This window comes from Cladophialophora yegresii (assembly GCF_000585515.1).
Source record: "Cladophialophora yegresii CBS 114405 chromosome Unknown aczIN-supercont1.1, whole genome shotgun sequence".
NCBI classification, from domain to species: domain Eukaryota; kingdom Fungi; phylum Ascomycota; class Eurotiomycetes; order Chaetothyriales; family Herpotrichiellaceae; genus Cladophialophora; species Cladophialophora yegresii.
In genome coordinates, this window is record NW_006913045.1 from 1,032,091 (window position 1) to 1,047,047 (window position 14,957).

General features: G+C 54.8%; 7 protein-coding genes across 7 annotated transcripts; 5 read left to right on the forward strand and 2 right to left on the reverse strand.

Moving 5' to 3' along the window:
- Positions 1 to 840: 840 nt before the first annotated feature.
- Positions 841 to 2,355, forward strand: A1O7_00375 (diacylglycerol O-acyltransferase; the record flags this gene model as incomplete). The annotated part of the gene is made up of 1 exon (XM_007754417.1): positions 841 to 2,355. One exon carries the CDS (start codon positions 841 to 843, stop codon positions 2,353 to 2,355), a length of 1,515 nt encoding a protein of 504 aa, XP_007752607.1.
- Positions 2,356 to 2,764: 409 nt separating this feature from the next.
- A1O7_00376 (uncharacterized protein) lies at positions 2,765 to 4,783 on the forward strand (the record flags this gene model as incomplete). The annotated part of the gene is made up of 1 exon (XM_007754418.1): positions 2,765 to 4,783. One exon carries the CDS (start codon positions 2,765 to 2,767, stop codon positions 4,781 to 4,783), a length of 2,019 nt encoding a protein of 672 aa, XP_007752608.1.
- Positions 4,784 to 5,667: 884 nt separating this feature from the next.
- Positions 5,668 to 6,630, reverse strand: A1O7_00377 (uncharacterized protein; the record flags this gene model as incomplete). Its single annotated transcript, XM_007754419.1, has 1 exon — positions 5,668 to 6,630. The coding sequence occupies one exon, from the start codon at positions 6,628 to 6,630 to the stop codon at positions 5,668 to 5,670; it is 963 nt and encodes a 320-aa protein (XP_007752609.1).
- Positions 6,631 to 7,408: 778 nt separating this feature from the next.
- A1O7_00378 (uncharacterized protein) lies at positions 7,409 to 9,286 on the reverse strand (the record flags this gene model as incomplete). Its single annotated transcript, XM_007754420.1, has 1 exon — positions 7,409 to 9,286. One exon carries the CDS (start codon positions 9,284 to 9,286, stop codon positions 7,409 to 7,411), a length of 1,878 nt encoding a protein of 625 aa, XP_007752610.1.
- Positions 9,287 to 9,930: 644 nt separating this feature from the next.
- Positions 9,931 to 10,403, forward strand: A1O7_00379 (60S ribosomal protein L30; the record flags this gene model as incomplete). The annotated part of the gene is made up of 3 exons (XM_007754421.1): positions 9,931 to 10,006; positions 10,063 to 10,217; positions 10,308 to 10,403. The coding sequence occupies 3 exons, from the start codon at positions 9,931 to 9,933 to the stop codon at positions 10,401 to 10,403; spliced, it is 327 nt and encodes a 108-aa protein (XP_007752611.1).
- Positions 10,404 to 10,981: 578 nt separating this feature from the next.
- A1O7_00380 (60S ribosomal protein L10-A) lies at positions 10,982 to 11,810 on the forward strand (the record flags this gene model as incomplete). Its single annotated transcript, XM_007754422.1, has 3 exons — positions 10,982 to 11,033; positions 11,126 to 11,294; positions 11,348 to 11,810. The coding sequence occupies 3 exons, from the start codon at positions 10,982 to 10,984 to the stop codon at positions 11,808 to 11,810; spliced, it is 684 nt and encodes a 227-aa protein (XP_007752612.1).
- A 1,507-nt stretch (positions 11,811 to 13,317) lies between these two features.
- Positions 13,318 to 14,952, forward strand: A1O7_00381 (uncharacterized protein; the record flags this gene model as incomplete). Its single annotated transcript, XM_007754423.1, has 1 exon — positions 13,318 to 14,952. One exon carries the CDS (start codon positions 13,318 to 13,320, stop codon positions 14,950 to 14,952), a length of 1,635 nt encoding a protein of 544 aa, XP_007752613.1.
- Between the last annotated feature and the right edge of the window lie 5 nt (positions 14,953 to 14,957).

Genomic DNA, 14,957 nt, shown 5'->3' on the forward strand with positions numbered 1-14,957 from the left:
TGTCCGACGGTAATGGTGCCCAGCTGAACGCTTTTGAGCATGGCATTTGCCGGATATGCTGTTGTGCTTAAAGAGAGAGAGAAAGCACAATGCTCACTATGCTCGAAGAAGAGCACATGCGTTGTACAGGGACATTTTGCGGTACAGGAGGAAGCACTGGGGGAACGACTCGGTGCTTGAATGTTTGTACATCGACATCGAGGCCCGTGAAATGAATAACAATATGATCCCTTCTCAGACCTGAAAACACAGACTGCCAGTCTCACCTGCAGGTACCTTCCGTAACGCCCATGTACGGTTTCAGGGCACAGCAAAAGAGTTGGGACTCGCCGGACCAATGCCCGTTGCAGTTGACCTGCCCAACAAGTGACGCCCCAAGATTCCTCCCTTCCCAACCCCAAGCACTTCCAGGCCTCCGAAGGGCTTAAGGAGCTTTTGTCCCCACTAGAAACGCTCCTCTGTCCAGTGCCCGCCGCCTGAAACCCCTCGGCCTCGTAACTCGTACCTCACCCTGCTCCGCTGCAAAGGAACCGACGGTCGCGTCACATCTGATGCTTTGTGCCATGTGCGTCTTCATTCTGCCATTTTGCCATCCGGACGAAAGCCCAGAGCAGAGGAAGGGTCCTACGTCGTTGCAGCCCCTTGAAGATAGGATTCATGCTTTCCGTCATGTCATCCCGCATGCTCCTTCCCTGCCATAGCTCTATGCTGGACAATTGGTTGTACCCCGTTGAGTATGGCTGATCGCTGATCCATTACGCCCTCGACAGGACTACCGACAGCATACCTTCGTTCTTCGCATCTGCATGATAGTATCTTAGCATCTGTCCCATATTTACCATGGCATACGCCGTGCACAGCCTGATTACCGAGACTCAAGACATCACGGATAAGGGCCTTCACGATGTGCGAGCACCTGTCCAAGTTCCCTCCCAAGCCGCCGACAAGTCTCCTCCATCGACACGCAAGGTCCGTAGCAAGTATCGACATGTGGCAGCTCCGCACTCCAAAGCGCAGCCGTCCTGCCTCAGCCACGAGACGACGGCAAGCCCCAGCTTCCTCGGATTCCGCAACCTCATGGTCCTGACCATCATCGTCATGAACCTGCGGCTGGTCGTAGAGAACGCCAGAAAGTATGGACTGTTGATCACGCTTAAGTCGAACCTCAGCAGCCGAGACGTCAAAACGGCACTGGTCCTCTACGCCTGCACGCCATGTCACCTCTTCATCGCTTACGTTATCGAGAGAGTCGCTATGGAGCATGCCAAAGGAGTGATTGGGAGACGAAAGAAGACCGACCCAGATGCCGACAAAAAGCCCGAGACGGAGAAGCAAACGAAAGAGTTCCTGAACACATGGTGGTTGATTGCTATTGCACATACTCTGAACGCGACGCTGGCTCTCTCCATCTCGAGCTGGTGGGTCTACTATCGCATTCACAATCCCGGTCTGGGGGCAATTAGCGAACTTCACGCCATCGTTGTCTGGCTCAAGACTTGTTCCTATGCGTTCACGAACAGGGACCTACGACACGCCATGTTAAACCCTGGAGGCCCCGAGTCGGCCCTGCCTGAGTTCTACTCCAGCTGCCCGTACCCAAAGAACATTACTCTCCCAAATTTATGCTACTTCTGGTGGGCACCTACACTGATCTACCAGCCCTGCTACCCCCGAACAGACCGGATCAGATGGACCTTTGTCTTCAAGCGAGTTGGAGAAATCGTTGCTCTGAGCGTCTTCATCTGGCTTGTCTGCGCTCAGTATGCAGTTCCACTCTTGCGCAACTCGTTAGGCGGGATGGCCTCGTTTAATATATCCTCGATCGCGGAACGGGTGATGAAACTGTCACCCATAGCCATGATTGTTTGGCTTGCTGGGTTCTTTGCCTTGTTTCATTCATTCCTCAACGCCCTGGCGGAGATCATGATGTTTGGTGACCGGGTCTTCTATGAAGATTGGTGGAATAGTATCAACCTGAAGGAGTACTGGTCGACCTGGAACAAGCCCGTCTATCACTTCATGCGAAGACACATCTACTCGCCGCTCGTGGGTCGGGGTTGGTCTCATCAGGCAGCGAGTACTTGGGTGTTTGTCTTCTCGGGGTTTCTCCATGAACTGGCCATCGGAGTACCATCTCACAACATCCTTGGAGTGGCGTTTCTGGGAATGGTCCTGCAGCTACCGCTGATTGCAGTCACCGAAGTCCTGTCCAAGTCTGCGAAATTCGGCGGTAAAGTGGCTGGCAATTGTATCTTCTGGCTCAGTTTCGTGATCGTGGGCCAACCTCTTGCTGCAATGATATACTTCTTCTGGTGGCAGATGAAGTACGGCGAGCTTAGCAAGGTCGCGCTGTGATATAGAACGCGGACAACAGTTTAAAAATGTCATGTTCATAGACTACCCACAAATGTCAAATGCTTTTGGCTGCATCATGGGCAGCGAATAGATCCAACGCCATCACTGCACTGTTTGAATCACGTGATCACGTAACTCGGCTTCGCGAGACTCGACGCTTGGACTTTAATTCTATGTATGCCGCTCATTGTAACCACGAGCACTAGCACGCGCCTCGCTAGGACTTCAGAGACTCCAACTCGTAGCGCATCAGCCCCGGCTGTTCTTCCCTTTGCAGGAGAACATCCTTTTGAACAGAGCGTCTTGTCTAAACCAGGAGTCATTTGAGCCTGACCCGTCTGGGCCACCAGCAGTGACAGGTGGTCGACCTTTTCGAATCTTGCTCAAATGAGTGCACAGCTCAGTCATCATGGCCAATGTCTACGATGACCAAGACGGAGGTGCTTTCCGTCGCAGGAGACCGCGACCGATCACGGACTATGGCTCGTCCATGGTTCAGTGGATGAACAGTCGGCGACCAGCGTGGAAAGGCACATGGCACTACGAGCAAGAACGGCCGAGTCAGAGCTATGTCATTGACATCTTACCGCCGCCGGCGCGACAAGATGCACCCGCCGAGTCGATACCCGTCCGTCACTTGCACACCTCATTAGGCAAATCGAAGAAGCCGGTCACTGTGGTGCGCTGGATGCCCGAGGGCCGTCGCTTGCTTGCCGGCGTGCATAATGGAGAATTCATGCTCTGGAACGGCATGTCCTTTAATTTTGAGACCGTTACCGCCATGGGCTCGAGTTCTCTACGCGCGGCCGAGTGGTCGAATCGAAAAGACTGGCTCGTCGCCGCCAACGACGAAGGCACAGTGTATTACCTCCAACCGACACTGAACAATCCGCACCAATTCAAGGGCCACGACGCGCCCATCAGAGACATTGCATTCGCGCCCTCGGACGCCAAGTTCGTCACCGCCTCGGATGACAACACGCTGAAAATCTGGGACTTTACTTCCTCGACCAACGAATCCACGTTCAAAGACCACGGCTGGGACGTCAAAGCGTGTGACTGGCACCCTCAAAAGGGCCTGGTCGTCTCCGGGAGCAAAGACCACAGTGTCCGGCTGTGGGATCCTCGCACCACGCGGAGCCTGACCACCCTGCACGGCCACAAGAACGCCATCACCGCGACAGTCTTCAGCCGCGTACGGGATCAACTCCTCGCCACGTCCGGCCGAGACGGGCAGACCCGCATCTTCGACCTCCGGATGATGCGCGACGTGGCAATCCTGCGCGGGCACGAGAAAGGCGTGACGACGCTGTCGTGGCACCCCATCCATCCCAGTCTAATCAGCACAGGCGGCGACGATGGGTCGTTGCATTCATACCTGCTCACGGAACCTAACACCCCTGCGGGAATTTCTACCGCCACGATATCGCCATATTCCACGAGCGACCCACGCTCCGCTCCCCCACAGTCAATCTATCCCGCCCATCGCATACCCCATGCGCATGATTCCTCAATCTGGTCGCTAGACTGGCACCCGCTGGGCCACATCCTGGCAACGGGCTCCAACGACCATTACACGCGCTTCTGGTCCCGCGCGCAACCGGGCCAGACGACATGTTTCAAGGACCAATTCCACCTCGGCGAGGAGGGCGCCGAGGCCCAAGGCACGTGGGACCGGAAATTCGGCAAGAAGCAGGCCAGGGAGCAGGAGGAGATGGAAGAGCAGGACGAGGCTGAAGGGTTGGAGGACCAGGGCGCGAATATAGGTGACCAAGCTGGCGGGTTATCAATCCCGGGACTCCCAGGCTTGTCGGCCATGCCATCAGGCCTGCCAGGCATAGGCATGGGTGTAGGAATGAACGGCCCGGCGTCGTCCTTCCCACCATTCCCCATTCTGCAGAGGAACAACAACAACGCCCGACCGTCGTCGTCGAGCCACCACGCACATCAACCACCTCCGCCTATCCCGCCGCCCTTTCCTGGAATGGACGCCCAAAGCCTCCAACAGCTCCTGGCCATGTCCCAGCAACAACAGCAGTCCGGCGCGGGGGGTTCAACTGCACCGCTTGACTTTTCAAAACTCAATCTCCCGCCTGGGTTTCCGCCGCCGCCGCCACCCCCTGGCATCGGAGGAAGCCCAGTCCAGATACCACCAGGGTTCCCCCTCCCACTCCCTCTGCCAGGAACGACCAGTGGTGGCAGCGCAGGCACAGGCATTGGTACAGGCACCGGCATTGGTATCCCCGGTCTCCGAGGCGGCGAGCTCGCACCAGGCTCCATCCCAGGTCTGGGCAATGCGGTAGTTGCCGCCGCCGCGCCGACGACAAACGACCCACGCGCCGGTGTGAGGAAAAGGGGACCCTTGCCCAGCCAGGAACAGGGGTTCAAGCAAGAACAGGCGAGGGGCAATTACCGCGTCGCGCGATAGAGTCGGCTTTGCGATTTGCCCGGTGGGTCGCATCCTGGGCGGACGGGGCTGAGACGGGGAAGTAAGGATCGGGAAGGGGATGGGGATGAGCCTCAGCGTGAGCACGAGCACAATGTGGGTGATGGTTACATCGCTGGCGATGGCGATGGCGGGCCAGAGATCCGTGCGGGGCCGGCAGAACAAGTCACTGAACTGGGTTTCGCGTGGATGGGCGGCACGGAAGGGGCGTCGAGGGAATCTTGAGCATTATGTACCCACTCACTCCCAAGGTACTGGTCCTGTATGGAGGGGACTTGAATGGCGCTGGGAGGAGGCTCTTGTATGGAAGAGCTGTCTGACAGGCAAAGTACGCTCTGGTGTGCTCGCCATAAAATCTCGACAACAGGGTACATACTGTACCGCAAGGGTTTTTCGAAGTCTATGGTATGGCACAGATGGAAATCAAATCGACTGATTCGCTTTCTGTTTCTGGTTCTGGGTGTCCACACGACTTGAGCGCCGTCTACCAGTATTCTTCTATGTGCCTCTAAGCTCTAGTTTATTTCTAGTAGATCATTCTTCATGCCTCGACACCTGTCACTCACCTGTCGTGGCGAGGCCGTCTATGAGCGCCAAATAGCTCCTGATTCCTTCCCAACAAAGTGCAAGTCGGCACCTGTCGAGAACAGGTGAGGTCGTGTATGAATGAATGCCAAACAGCCTCTTCTTCCTTCCTAATAAAGTCCAAGCTGGCACTCTAGGCGCCAATACCACAGCGCCAGTCATCCAATCGTCATACATGGCGTTAAGGATCGAAGAAGTTTCGTCAAGAGAGAAAAGCATCTCGTTATTCTCGCGACCGGATGGTTCGTCGCAACTACGCATTCCGCATTGTACGGTCACTCTCAACCCCTGACTGTGACGCTCTGAGGCTGGTTTTGCGTGTTAATCTCCGTCTTCTCGGCCTCGTCTGCCGCCTGAGTGACGTGCCTTTGCAGATCCGCCGGCTGCTGTCCGTGCTCCTCGGCGGCCTCTTCATCCGCGACAGCAGGGGACAATTTGGCCGGGTTTTGCAATCCTTGGTCTTCCCAGCCTTGCATCACCCGGTCGAACAACCCCTTCTGTTCCTCGTGATCGGGCATCGGGTGCGAAATGCCTCGACGTTGGCGCGATTCTCGAGTCTCCGTGAGGTGCGCTTGGGAATCGTCGTCGGAGAGGAAGGAGGTCTCGAAAGTGTAGGTGCGATACTCGGTGTTATCCCACCCTGTGCCGGAGAGCTTGGCCGCGTCTTCCCAGTCATCGGTGAGATAGTGCAAGTACCCTCCGTGGGTGACAAGGACGATCTCCACGTTTTCGTCGCCGTTGCTGGCCAAATCCCGTGCCTTTTCACGCAGCAACTTGCGGCAATCTCGTGCGCGAGCCTTGATCGCAGCGGATGCTGGAGAATAACGGTTTTCCAAAGTCTTGACGTTCCATGTGTCGGTGAGGAGGGAGAGGTCGACGGGCCATTTCTGTTCTTCGATGAATGCTTTGAGCACAGGTACGTCGGAGCCCGTGTCGCAGGGGTAGTCGCTTGTCTCTTGGGCGTCGGGGATTGCGAGGATTGTAGGTTTGCATTTGGTGCCCTGGGACGACAGTGCGGGCTTGAAGGTGAGGAAGGCGGTGTGCAGTGTTCTCGTCAAGGGCGAGGCGGTGATAAGGGAGATGGATTGTTGCCGTTCGGCGGGGAAGTGCTCTTCCTGGAGTTTGGCGCATTGGGATTCTCCGAGCGGTGTGAGGCGAGGGTCAGGAAGCGAGTGGAACTCGGTGCCCAAGTTGTGGAAGCCTTGGGCGTGGCGGACGAGATGAATCATCGGTTGGGAGGGCATGATTGGCAATTGGCAACGCAATGAGGCAGATAATCGTCGCTGAGCCTGGGGCGAGTTTGTAGGAGAAGGGACGGCCGTGCAGTTGGAGAGATGTATCAGGATCTGAGGTTTGTATGCGTAAGTCGATAAGAAGAGCCGTGGATAGGAAGAAATAGGAAACCTATAGGTGATACGGATAAAGGAACGATTCATGTGGCAGAGTTACGTGACTCGAGAAAAGTTGGATGCAAACCGATATCGCGAAGTCAGTCGAGATGACGCCTCACCCCGCCGTTGGCAGCCCGCATTGGCCACGCCGCCATATGGCCCGCCCGGGTGGTAGAAGCGGGACTGCACACTGGCTCTGAAGAGGACGGTGGTGTCGAATTAAAAGGCAAGAAATCCCGTCGTGCACAAGGACAGCCCTCGACAGAATTCACGCATCTCACAATTTAGCGGAAAGCGGGATGCCTAAGTAGGTTAGACCAGCAATGCGCGCAGCCCGGTTCCTGCATCCGACATTAGCCGTCCAATCCACGTCGGGGTCACGTTGTAAATGCCATGATAATGGCTGCCGAGTCGTCAACGAGCACCAATCAGCAAGGGCAAACGGCCAGTGGCAGTAGAGGACGAGGTACGTTGAACCTTCATTACTTCGCCTTGTTCATGGCAACGGGAGTGGACTAGCACGAGTGAAAATGCCTGGTGTCGGTCTAGTCTCTGTCATTCAGCTCTTCACTCCAGTCACAGATGCTATTCAAAGGGGGTATTCGGTGAAAATAACTTCTTCCCAGCTTCCTCACTCATCCTGAGTCTCGATAGTACTTCCGCGGAACCATCCAAAGATACTACCCCTGTTAGTGCGCTTTGTAACTTCATCATCCGGGACTGTTTGCTCTTGTACCAATCTCAGCGGTCTCAGTTGGTTTTGTTTCATCACCGCTCCAGGTATATTGCTCGGGTTCGGCCGCTCCCCACCCACGTGTGGCGCAATCGAGCTCCCGTCAGTGTTTGATTTCTGTTCATCGCTATGCGAATCGCTCATCACACTGTTGGCGGAACTGCTCACACGGTTACCGGAGGCTGACGGCGTTCGTGTTGTTGTCGAAGTGGCAGCGCCGAAGTAAGATCCATGGCTTTGCGGTAATGGCGGGCTCAGTGGTCGAATGCCCGGGCTCAGGGGGCTTCCGGAAACTGTTCTCATAGGAGAGCCACGGGTCATTTGCTGCACAACCGCAGCGGCCGCCGCATCAGTCTGTGCCTGATCGGATCTCGCCCTACGATGACCCCGGTGCAGCGGAATACTTGGAGCTGTATCCGGATTCTCATTGGCTGACGGCGATGCTGCTGTCGGGTGTATGTACGACATTGGACGTGCCTTGCCCCCTGGTCGCTGCACCACAGACCTGGCCCGCTGCAAGAACCCGGTAGCCGCACCGGCTATGGTTGCAGCCGGAGCGGCTGCTTGCTGATCCGGTATTGCAGGCAGTGCCTTCTCGACGCTGGGTTTTGCGGGAGGAGGTGGTGGATCGTCCTTGTCTTGGATGATGTGCTCAAAACCTTCGTGGGACAGCAATCGCCCGATAATCTTGTCGATGTATAAGCGGAGGGCCTCGACTTCCGCCTTCAAGACCTTGTTGTCTGCGTCGAGTTTCTTGTATCCCTCGGTCTGGCCATTGGCATTATCGTCCTCGGTCTCCTCCGTGGATTCAAGCTCCTCTGCGAGCGAGCTCATTCCGCGAGCTTCATCTTGATTGTGATCATGACGCATGAATTCACCCTTGAGGGTCTTCTCACTCAGAAGCATTTCGTAACTCTCGTTTTCCTCCCTAAGTTTCGCATTTAATCGCTGATACTCCGATACCTTGTTCTCCAGATCAAGCCTGCGTGCGTCTTGCAAATGTTCCTGCTGGGCCAACCTAAGCTGTGCTTCGGCCAGGTCGATTTGCAAGGCGTTGATGGTGTCCTCCTTCTGCTGCAAGACAGGCATGAGGTTTGGAGTATTGCTTCTCTGTGCGGCGTTTTCTGCGGCCACCTCTTCCTTGGGGACATGGGTCTCAGTCACGCTCCCACTTCTATTCGCGTTGGATCTTTCGATGCCGTTCAGGCGCAGGGCTTCGTTCAGCCGGTTGATCGCCGCTTGTTGCTGCGCTTCCTTCATGGTGTGCTTGTCTCGCTCCTGCTGGAAAAGCCGTTCATCTTCCGCACGCTGCCTCTCCAGCTCTCGATTCTCTCGCCTCAGGTCGTTGATTTCTGCCCTCAGTTGGTCCACTTGTGTTCGGCTTTGAAAGTCGCGTTCCTCTGCAATTGTCTGATCCTGCGAGGCTTTGTCCAAATCCTGCCGCATGGCTTCCAGTTGATTTTTGTACTGCTGGGAAACTTGCTCGGCTCTTTCAAACCGATCTCGCAGATCTTGGATCTCCTTTACAAGTTCGGAATTTTTTGACCTGGCCTCTTCGTCCTCCAACTCGTGGTCGCCAGAGGCAAGGGAAATACTCGTGCGAGTTGGGGTTTTCCGCAAAGGGCGAGCCTGCCGCAAGGAGGGAGTTCTGGCAAGGCCAGTCCCAGTACTTGAGGGTACAGAACTTGCAAAGGTAGGCCTGCCGGGACTATTCTCGTTCGGGGTGCGGCGAGACGGGGTCCCAGAGAGGGGAGTTCTCGAGTTGGGCGTCGCCATGAAGGTTGCTGGGTATAGGACCAAGTAACCGGCTCACGCTGGAGTCCAAAAGGAGGGTGTCAGACCGCGAGTCACCGAGTGGATGGGTTCCGATGCGGTTTGTTGACTGCTACGTAAATAGTCTGCAGTATGTGGATGGTATTGGCTGGAGATTGGAATCGACGTGGGTATTGGTGGGAGAGCGAGCCTGCGCCTCGTCGGTGTTCAGCTTGAACAGGTCTGATGGGTCATGTTTTGGGAAACAGATGCGGGATATTGCTGAGAAGCTGGCAAACTCATCAGCTATGGCAAATTCGAGTGCAACATTAATGGTTGTTCGGGCGCAAGCCAGTCTCGTGCAGTAAACAAGCAGGAGCATCAGCGGAGCCTCGAGTCCTTGCTTGTGAGGCACTGGCACGCAGGAAAACAAGGCCCACATGCCCCCTGCTTGCGGCATGGGGAGAGGATGGCACAGTGGTCAGCCGGACTGCACTTGGAGCTGTTTGGTCGACCATTCTGCCAAGGCCACATCACCTGCACTGCGATTTTCGCATTTTGATTTGCGCTACACGACCAAATTTCACCTCACAGTAAACCCTTCAAACATCAACTTGCCGGAGCGCACCCTTCAATCATTCTACTCCCAGAACCAGTAGAGCGCAACGATGGCACCAAAGAAAGCGAAGAAGACAACCGACAGCATCAACTCGCGCCTGGCGCTTGTGATGAAGTCTGGTAAAGGTGGGTTCCCGTCGAGCCCAAACGTGGTCGAACTAAGTCTTAACTCTTTCGAACAGTCTCCCTTGGTTACAAGTCAACCCTCAAGTGCCTCCGGTCCGGAAAGGCCAAGCTTGTCATCATCGCCGGCAACACGCCCCCCCTCCGCAAGAGCGAGCTCGAATACTACTCTATGCTTTCAAAGACAAATGTCCACCATTTTGCGGGAAACAACGTGAGTGATATAGAACATGCAAGGCCCTGAGAAGGAGCTCTTTCGCGCTCTGGAGGGACATCAGCTAACACGATCTCTTCCCCGTTCTAGATTGAACTGGGCACAGCTTGTGGCAAGCTCTACCGTTGCTCAACCATGGCCGTCCTTGACGCTGGTGACTCTGATATCCTCGGCGCAGCTTCGTGAGCGAGGCAAAATGCGTGCAAAGATGTTGTCGCCTGTCATGTAATGAAATTCCTCAAGCAAGCCGATTGCATCATGGAAATGCATGAGACAGAGGAAATGCTCTTGCAAGTGCCGGCCCATGGTTTGAAATTGCGTACCACGATAGGAACCGAACCTGGAGGGGTTGAAGATAGTCGCAATAAATGCTGAGCTTACTCTACAAGTTTAACAATCCTCAAGCTAGCGTTATGAACGTTCTGCAAATTCTTCTGGCGTGCTCAGCTATTATCTACGAGTACCTGTAGAAGTACTCCGTAAATTCGGTCTTGTGGCAGGCCACGGGTCTCCTCGAGGCACATTGCCTGCGTGCCATGCACTCTGTAGGAGAACTCGGCTCCAAAATCTGCCGAAGCCGGGTTGTGACTCAAAATGGCAAGTTGTGCGGCTCTAGGTGGCGCATTGCCGCCCACTTGCTTGGCATTTCGCTTTGAAATCCAAAATCATTTCAACCTCTACATAGGGTCATCGCCGCATCTACAACTCCTTCCCGTGGGACTATCGTTCGCAAGAAGTGCAAACCAGTCCACAAACTCGTCACAATGGCTAGAAGACCTGCTCGCTGCTACCGTTACTGCAAGAACAAGCCTTATCGTGAGTTCACCCGCTCTTCGAAAGACCGCACTGTCTTTCACGTAGTCATTTTTGATGTTCTGCCAACGACGGCACAGGCTGACGATTCGCAGCAAAATCTCGATTCAACCGCGGTGTACCTGACCCCAAGATTCGTATCTTCGACCTCGGACGAAAGCGCGCCAATGTCGACGAATTTCCTCTCTGCGTGCACATGGTCTCGAATGAGTACGAACAACTGAGCTCTGAAGCCCTTGAGGCCGCCCGAATTTGCGCCAACAAGTACGTCTAACGATGATTCAAGATGATATTATCTGGTCTAACACAACTCCTAGGTATCTCGTCAAGATCGCCGGCAAAGAAGGCTTCCACCTGCGTATCCGAGCCCACCCGTACCATGTCGTCCGCATCAACAAAATGTTGTCCTGCGCTGGTGCCGATAGACTTCAGACTGGTATGAGAGGTGCATGGGGCAAGCCGAACGGCACCGTCGCTCGTGTCAACATTGGCCAAATTCTTCTCTCCGTCCGAACCCGAGACGCCCACCGTGCCACTGCTATCGAGGCTCTGCGGCGGTCTATGTACAAGTTCCCCGGTCGCCAGAAGATCATCGTCAGCAAGAACTGGGGTTTTACACCTCTCAGACGCGAGGAATATGTCAAGCTCAAGCAAGAGGGTCGTGTTTTGATTGATGGCGCTTACGTTCAATTCTTGAGGAACAAGGGCAGCATCGAACACAACATGAAGCGATTCCCCGGTGCTTACGAGGGCGGCAGTGAGGTTGCTGCTGAGGCATAAATGTCATGGATGGGTGCGCGAGCTACGGAGAGGACTTGCGAGGCTGAAAAGCGGATTTCAAACCGGAATTCACTGTGCAGCAAACACGGCGAATGGTCATCTGACAATGTGCTAGTGCGTGCTTGCTCGCTCGAGCTACTCTTCTGCCCCAGCAGACAGTCGTGAGCCCGCAAATGGTTTTCGACTGGGTGATTGGGAGTGCATTGAGTGCCTGCGATAACCATAGACAACAATTGTCCCCCACGACAAAATGAATCCAAGTTTCACGTTGCTCCTGTGCAAAAGCTTGTTTCAAAACGAAGAAAATGATGCAATCAAGGCAACAAGCAATTTCTCACCTATCACTGAATGTCATTCCATATGTCCGGGTCGATTTTATGACTGTCGTGCCTGAATGCGAGTACTAACATCATATTGACGAGAACGAGTCGTGACGCGGGAAATGATCCACTTCCTGAGGCTCGACACCACGGAAGTGACCAAAGCCGCTCAACTATAGTCCGAGTACATGATCCAATACTCCGTACAAATGCCAGATTGCGTGCCTGAGCAACAAGTCTCAATCCTGGCCCCAGCTGGCTAAGGTCATGCATGATGAGACCAAAGCCACCTCGCAGCCTCACGGATGAAGTAGCTCCGCCTGGAAGCGGTAATATTCCTCGAGGGTGGCGGAAGTCACAGAAGATGAAAGAAGAGTCGCGTGTTTTATCAGAGGAAGGCGCGCATTTGATCAGGAAGTGTTAGTCAGAAAAGCCGCCCGAGTCCGTAGCGAAGGTCTCCACGAACGCCCTGAGCGAAATGGGCGTGGGATTCAGCGTTTAGGCGGGAGGGAGATGGGAGATCTTTCGGATTCTTATCTTTCGGCCAACGAGCCCAAGGGATGGGAAGATTAAGCCGGGAGTGGAGGGCAGGGCAGGCCTATGATAGCAGAATGACCTACAAGGAATCTTGCATATCGTCATGCACCGCGCCTTTGGCCGCCGCGTTGGTCATCTGGCACCTGCGGCTGGTCTCGCTCCGTCCTTTTTCGGAGAGTCCTTCCAGCTGTTCTATCAACCATTACACAGCACTCGTAGCTGGGACGTGTCACACTCCCAACTAACCTGAAAGTGCAGGCCAACGACCTGCTTCCTCGTTGTGCCCAACACCATCTCCCCTTTCTTCACTCCCTAACCACAACCGTTAATACACCGGCCACCTTATACTCGAGCAGAGGGTTTCCATTACCCCTGTTGACCGACCATCTGACCCTACATTTCCCGAAAGAGCATTTTATTGATCACCCTTCTCCTCAGTCGGAGCTGGACCTCCACCTTAAGCAAGGTATACATCTCCGAGATGGGGAAGAGTGAGACAAAGAAGACTGACGACACAAAGACTGCAGGCCTTTGTCATCTATCATCGAGTCAAGCCTTCTTATCGCATTTCCTAACCACGGTCTAGAGAAATTGTATCGGGTCGTGCAACCTGTAGCGCAACGACTGTGGACATCCGTGGGTTGGGAATCATGGCATTCCAACAACAATCCGCGGCTCCACGACCAATCGCCATCAACGCAAACCGGTCGCAAGATTCAGCATCGCAGACACATCTACAACCAACACCTATCTCGGAATCACAAGAATGGGTGCTTTTCTCCCCCAGCACCGCAGAGTCGACTATCACCAGGACACAGACAGGTCAAACAGCAGGACTATCAAGAGCAAGTGACATTTCCCTGAATACCGCTGGACGGTCAGGCAGAGTCGAATCGTCCGCCTTCGATGAAGATGTGACGGAAGACGGCGAGCTAGACAGTCTCGACGACGGACTGCATGCATTCAGAGAATCTCCCCTGTACCCCACCATCTCCAACCAGACTCAGGGTCCTGTCTTACCAGCTCATGATGGCCTCGGATCCTTCCAGGCCTCAAGCCCACCGGTTCTTGAACAATTATGGCAGCACGAAGCATACAACCCGAAACGAAAGCATGACGGACATCATCGCCGGCCATCAAGCGTGCAGAGGAGGCTGGATACCATCGACGAGATTGAAGCCCAGGCTAGCGAAGAAAAGCGAATGCGAATAGAGAAATGGCGGATTGAACAGAGTCAAGCGTTGATGGACGAAGTGGAACGAGAGACTCGCAGACGGCTGAGGCGAGGCTCGCGTCAGTCCATGTACCAAGACACGCTTGCCTCTGTCAATGAGGACGTGCTTGGGACAACACCGAAGCAGAGCGATTATATGGCGCAACCAGGTGAACAGTCAGAGGAGGCCGAACCATTCTGGCGTCGCATTACGAGAAGGTTTATCCGCGATGTTATCGGCATTGACGAGCCACTTCTGTCGGTCATCTTTGGGGAATCCTTGCCAGAGGAGGCACTCGAGCAGAGACCATCGTCCAGCAATCCCCTATCCGCGATTCCTGAGCAGACGCTTGTGGTTCCTAATGTCGAAGATTCGACTTGGAGGGACAAGCTGCTCCAGCGCATTGCTCGTGAGTTGGGAGTGTTCGTGCACCAACTATCGCCACATCCAGGAGCTTTCGCCACCTACTCCCGAAGTCCTGATTATGCAGGCATGCCGGTGCTGGTGGCCCACGCCAAGCGACAGAACTCTGTGCCGTCCGCAGTGGAGGCCCGGGTCCACGGTACTGTTTCATCAGCAATGACACCCAACTTCCCACCAACAGTCCGAGACCCAGCGCATGCTGAAAGCTGGGGCTTTGAGGAAGACGCGTCCTCCGCGACCTCGCCACTGAATTCTTCAAGAAGTCTGCAGCGGGAGCGAGAATATTGGGAACGGGAGCTTGACCTGAAGATGGTTTTCCGATATCTAAGAGATAGGTTCGTGAGCAGATCCTCGACACAATCCCCTCAAGCCTCGAGACAGCCACTTGAAGACGCAGCTACTCGAACTGCGATCATACGACAAAATCATCCTCTCATTGCTCGAACACAACGATCTCCCGTACGGGTCCGGAGGGAGTCGAGGACGAGTAGCAAGAGACCTACAAGCAGCTGTGCCAGCGAGAGTGTGCGCAGCAGCCGGAAAGCCTCACTGGTGATGAGCGGTTCGAGTCGAAACTATTGGGACATTGGAGGCAGTGTAGGAAGTGGCAGCATTCTGGCGAGCGGCGGAGCTTGGGGAGAAGTGTAGAATAT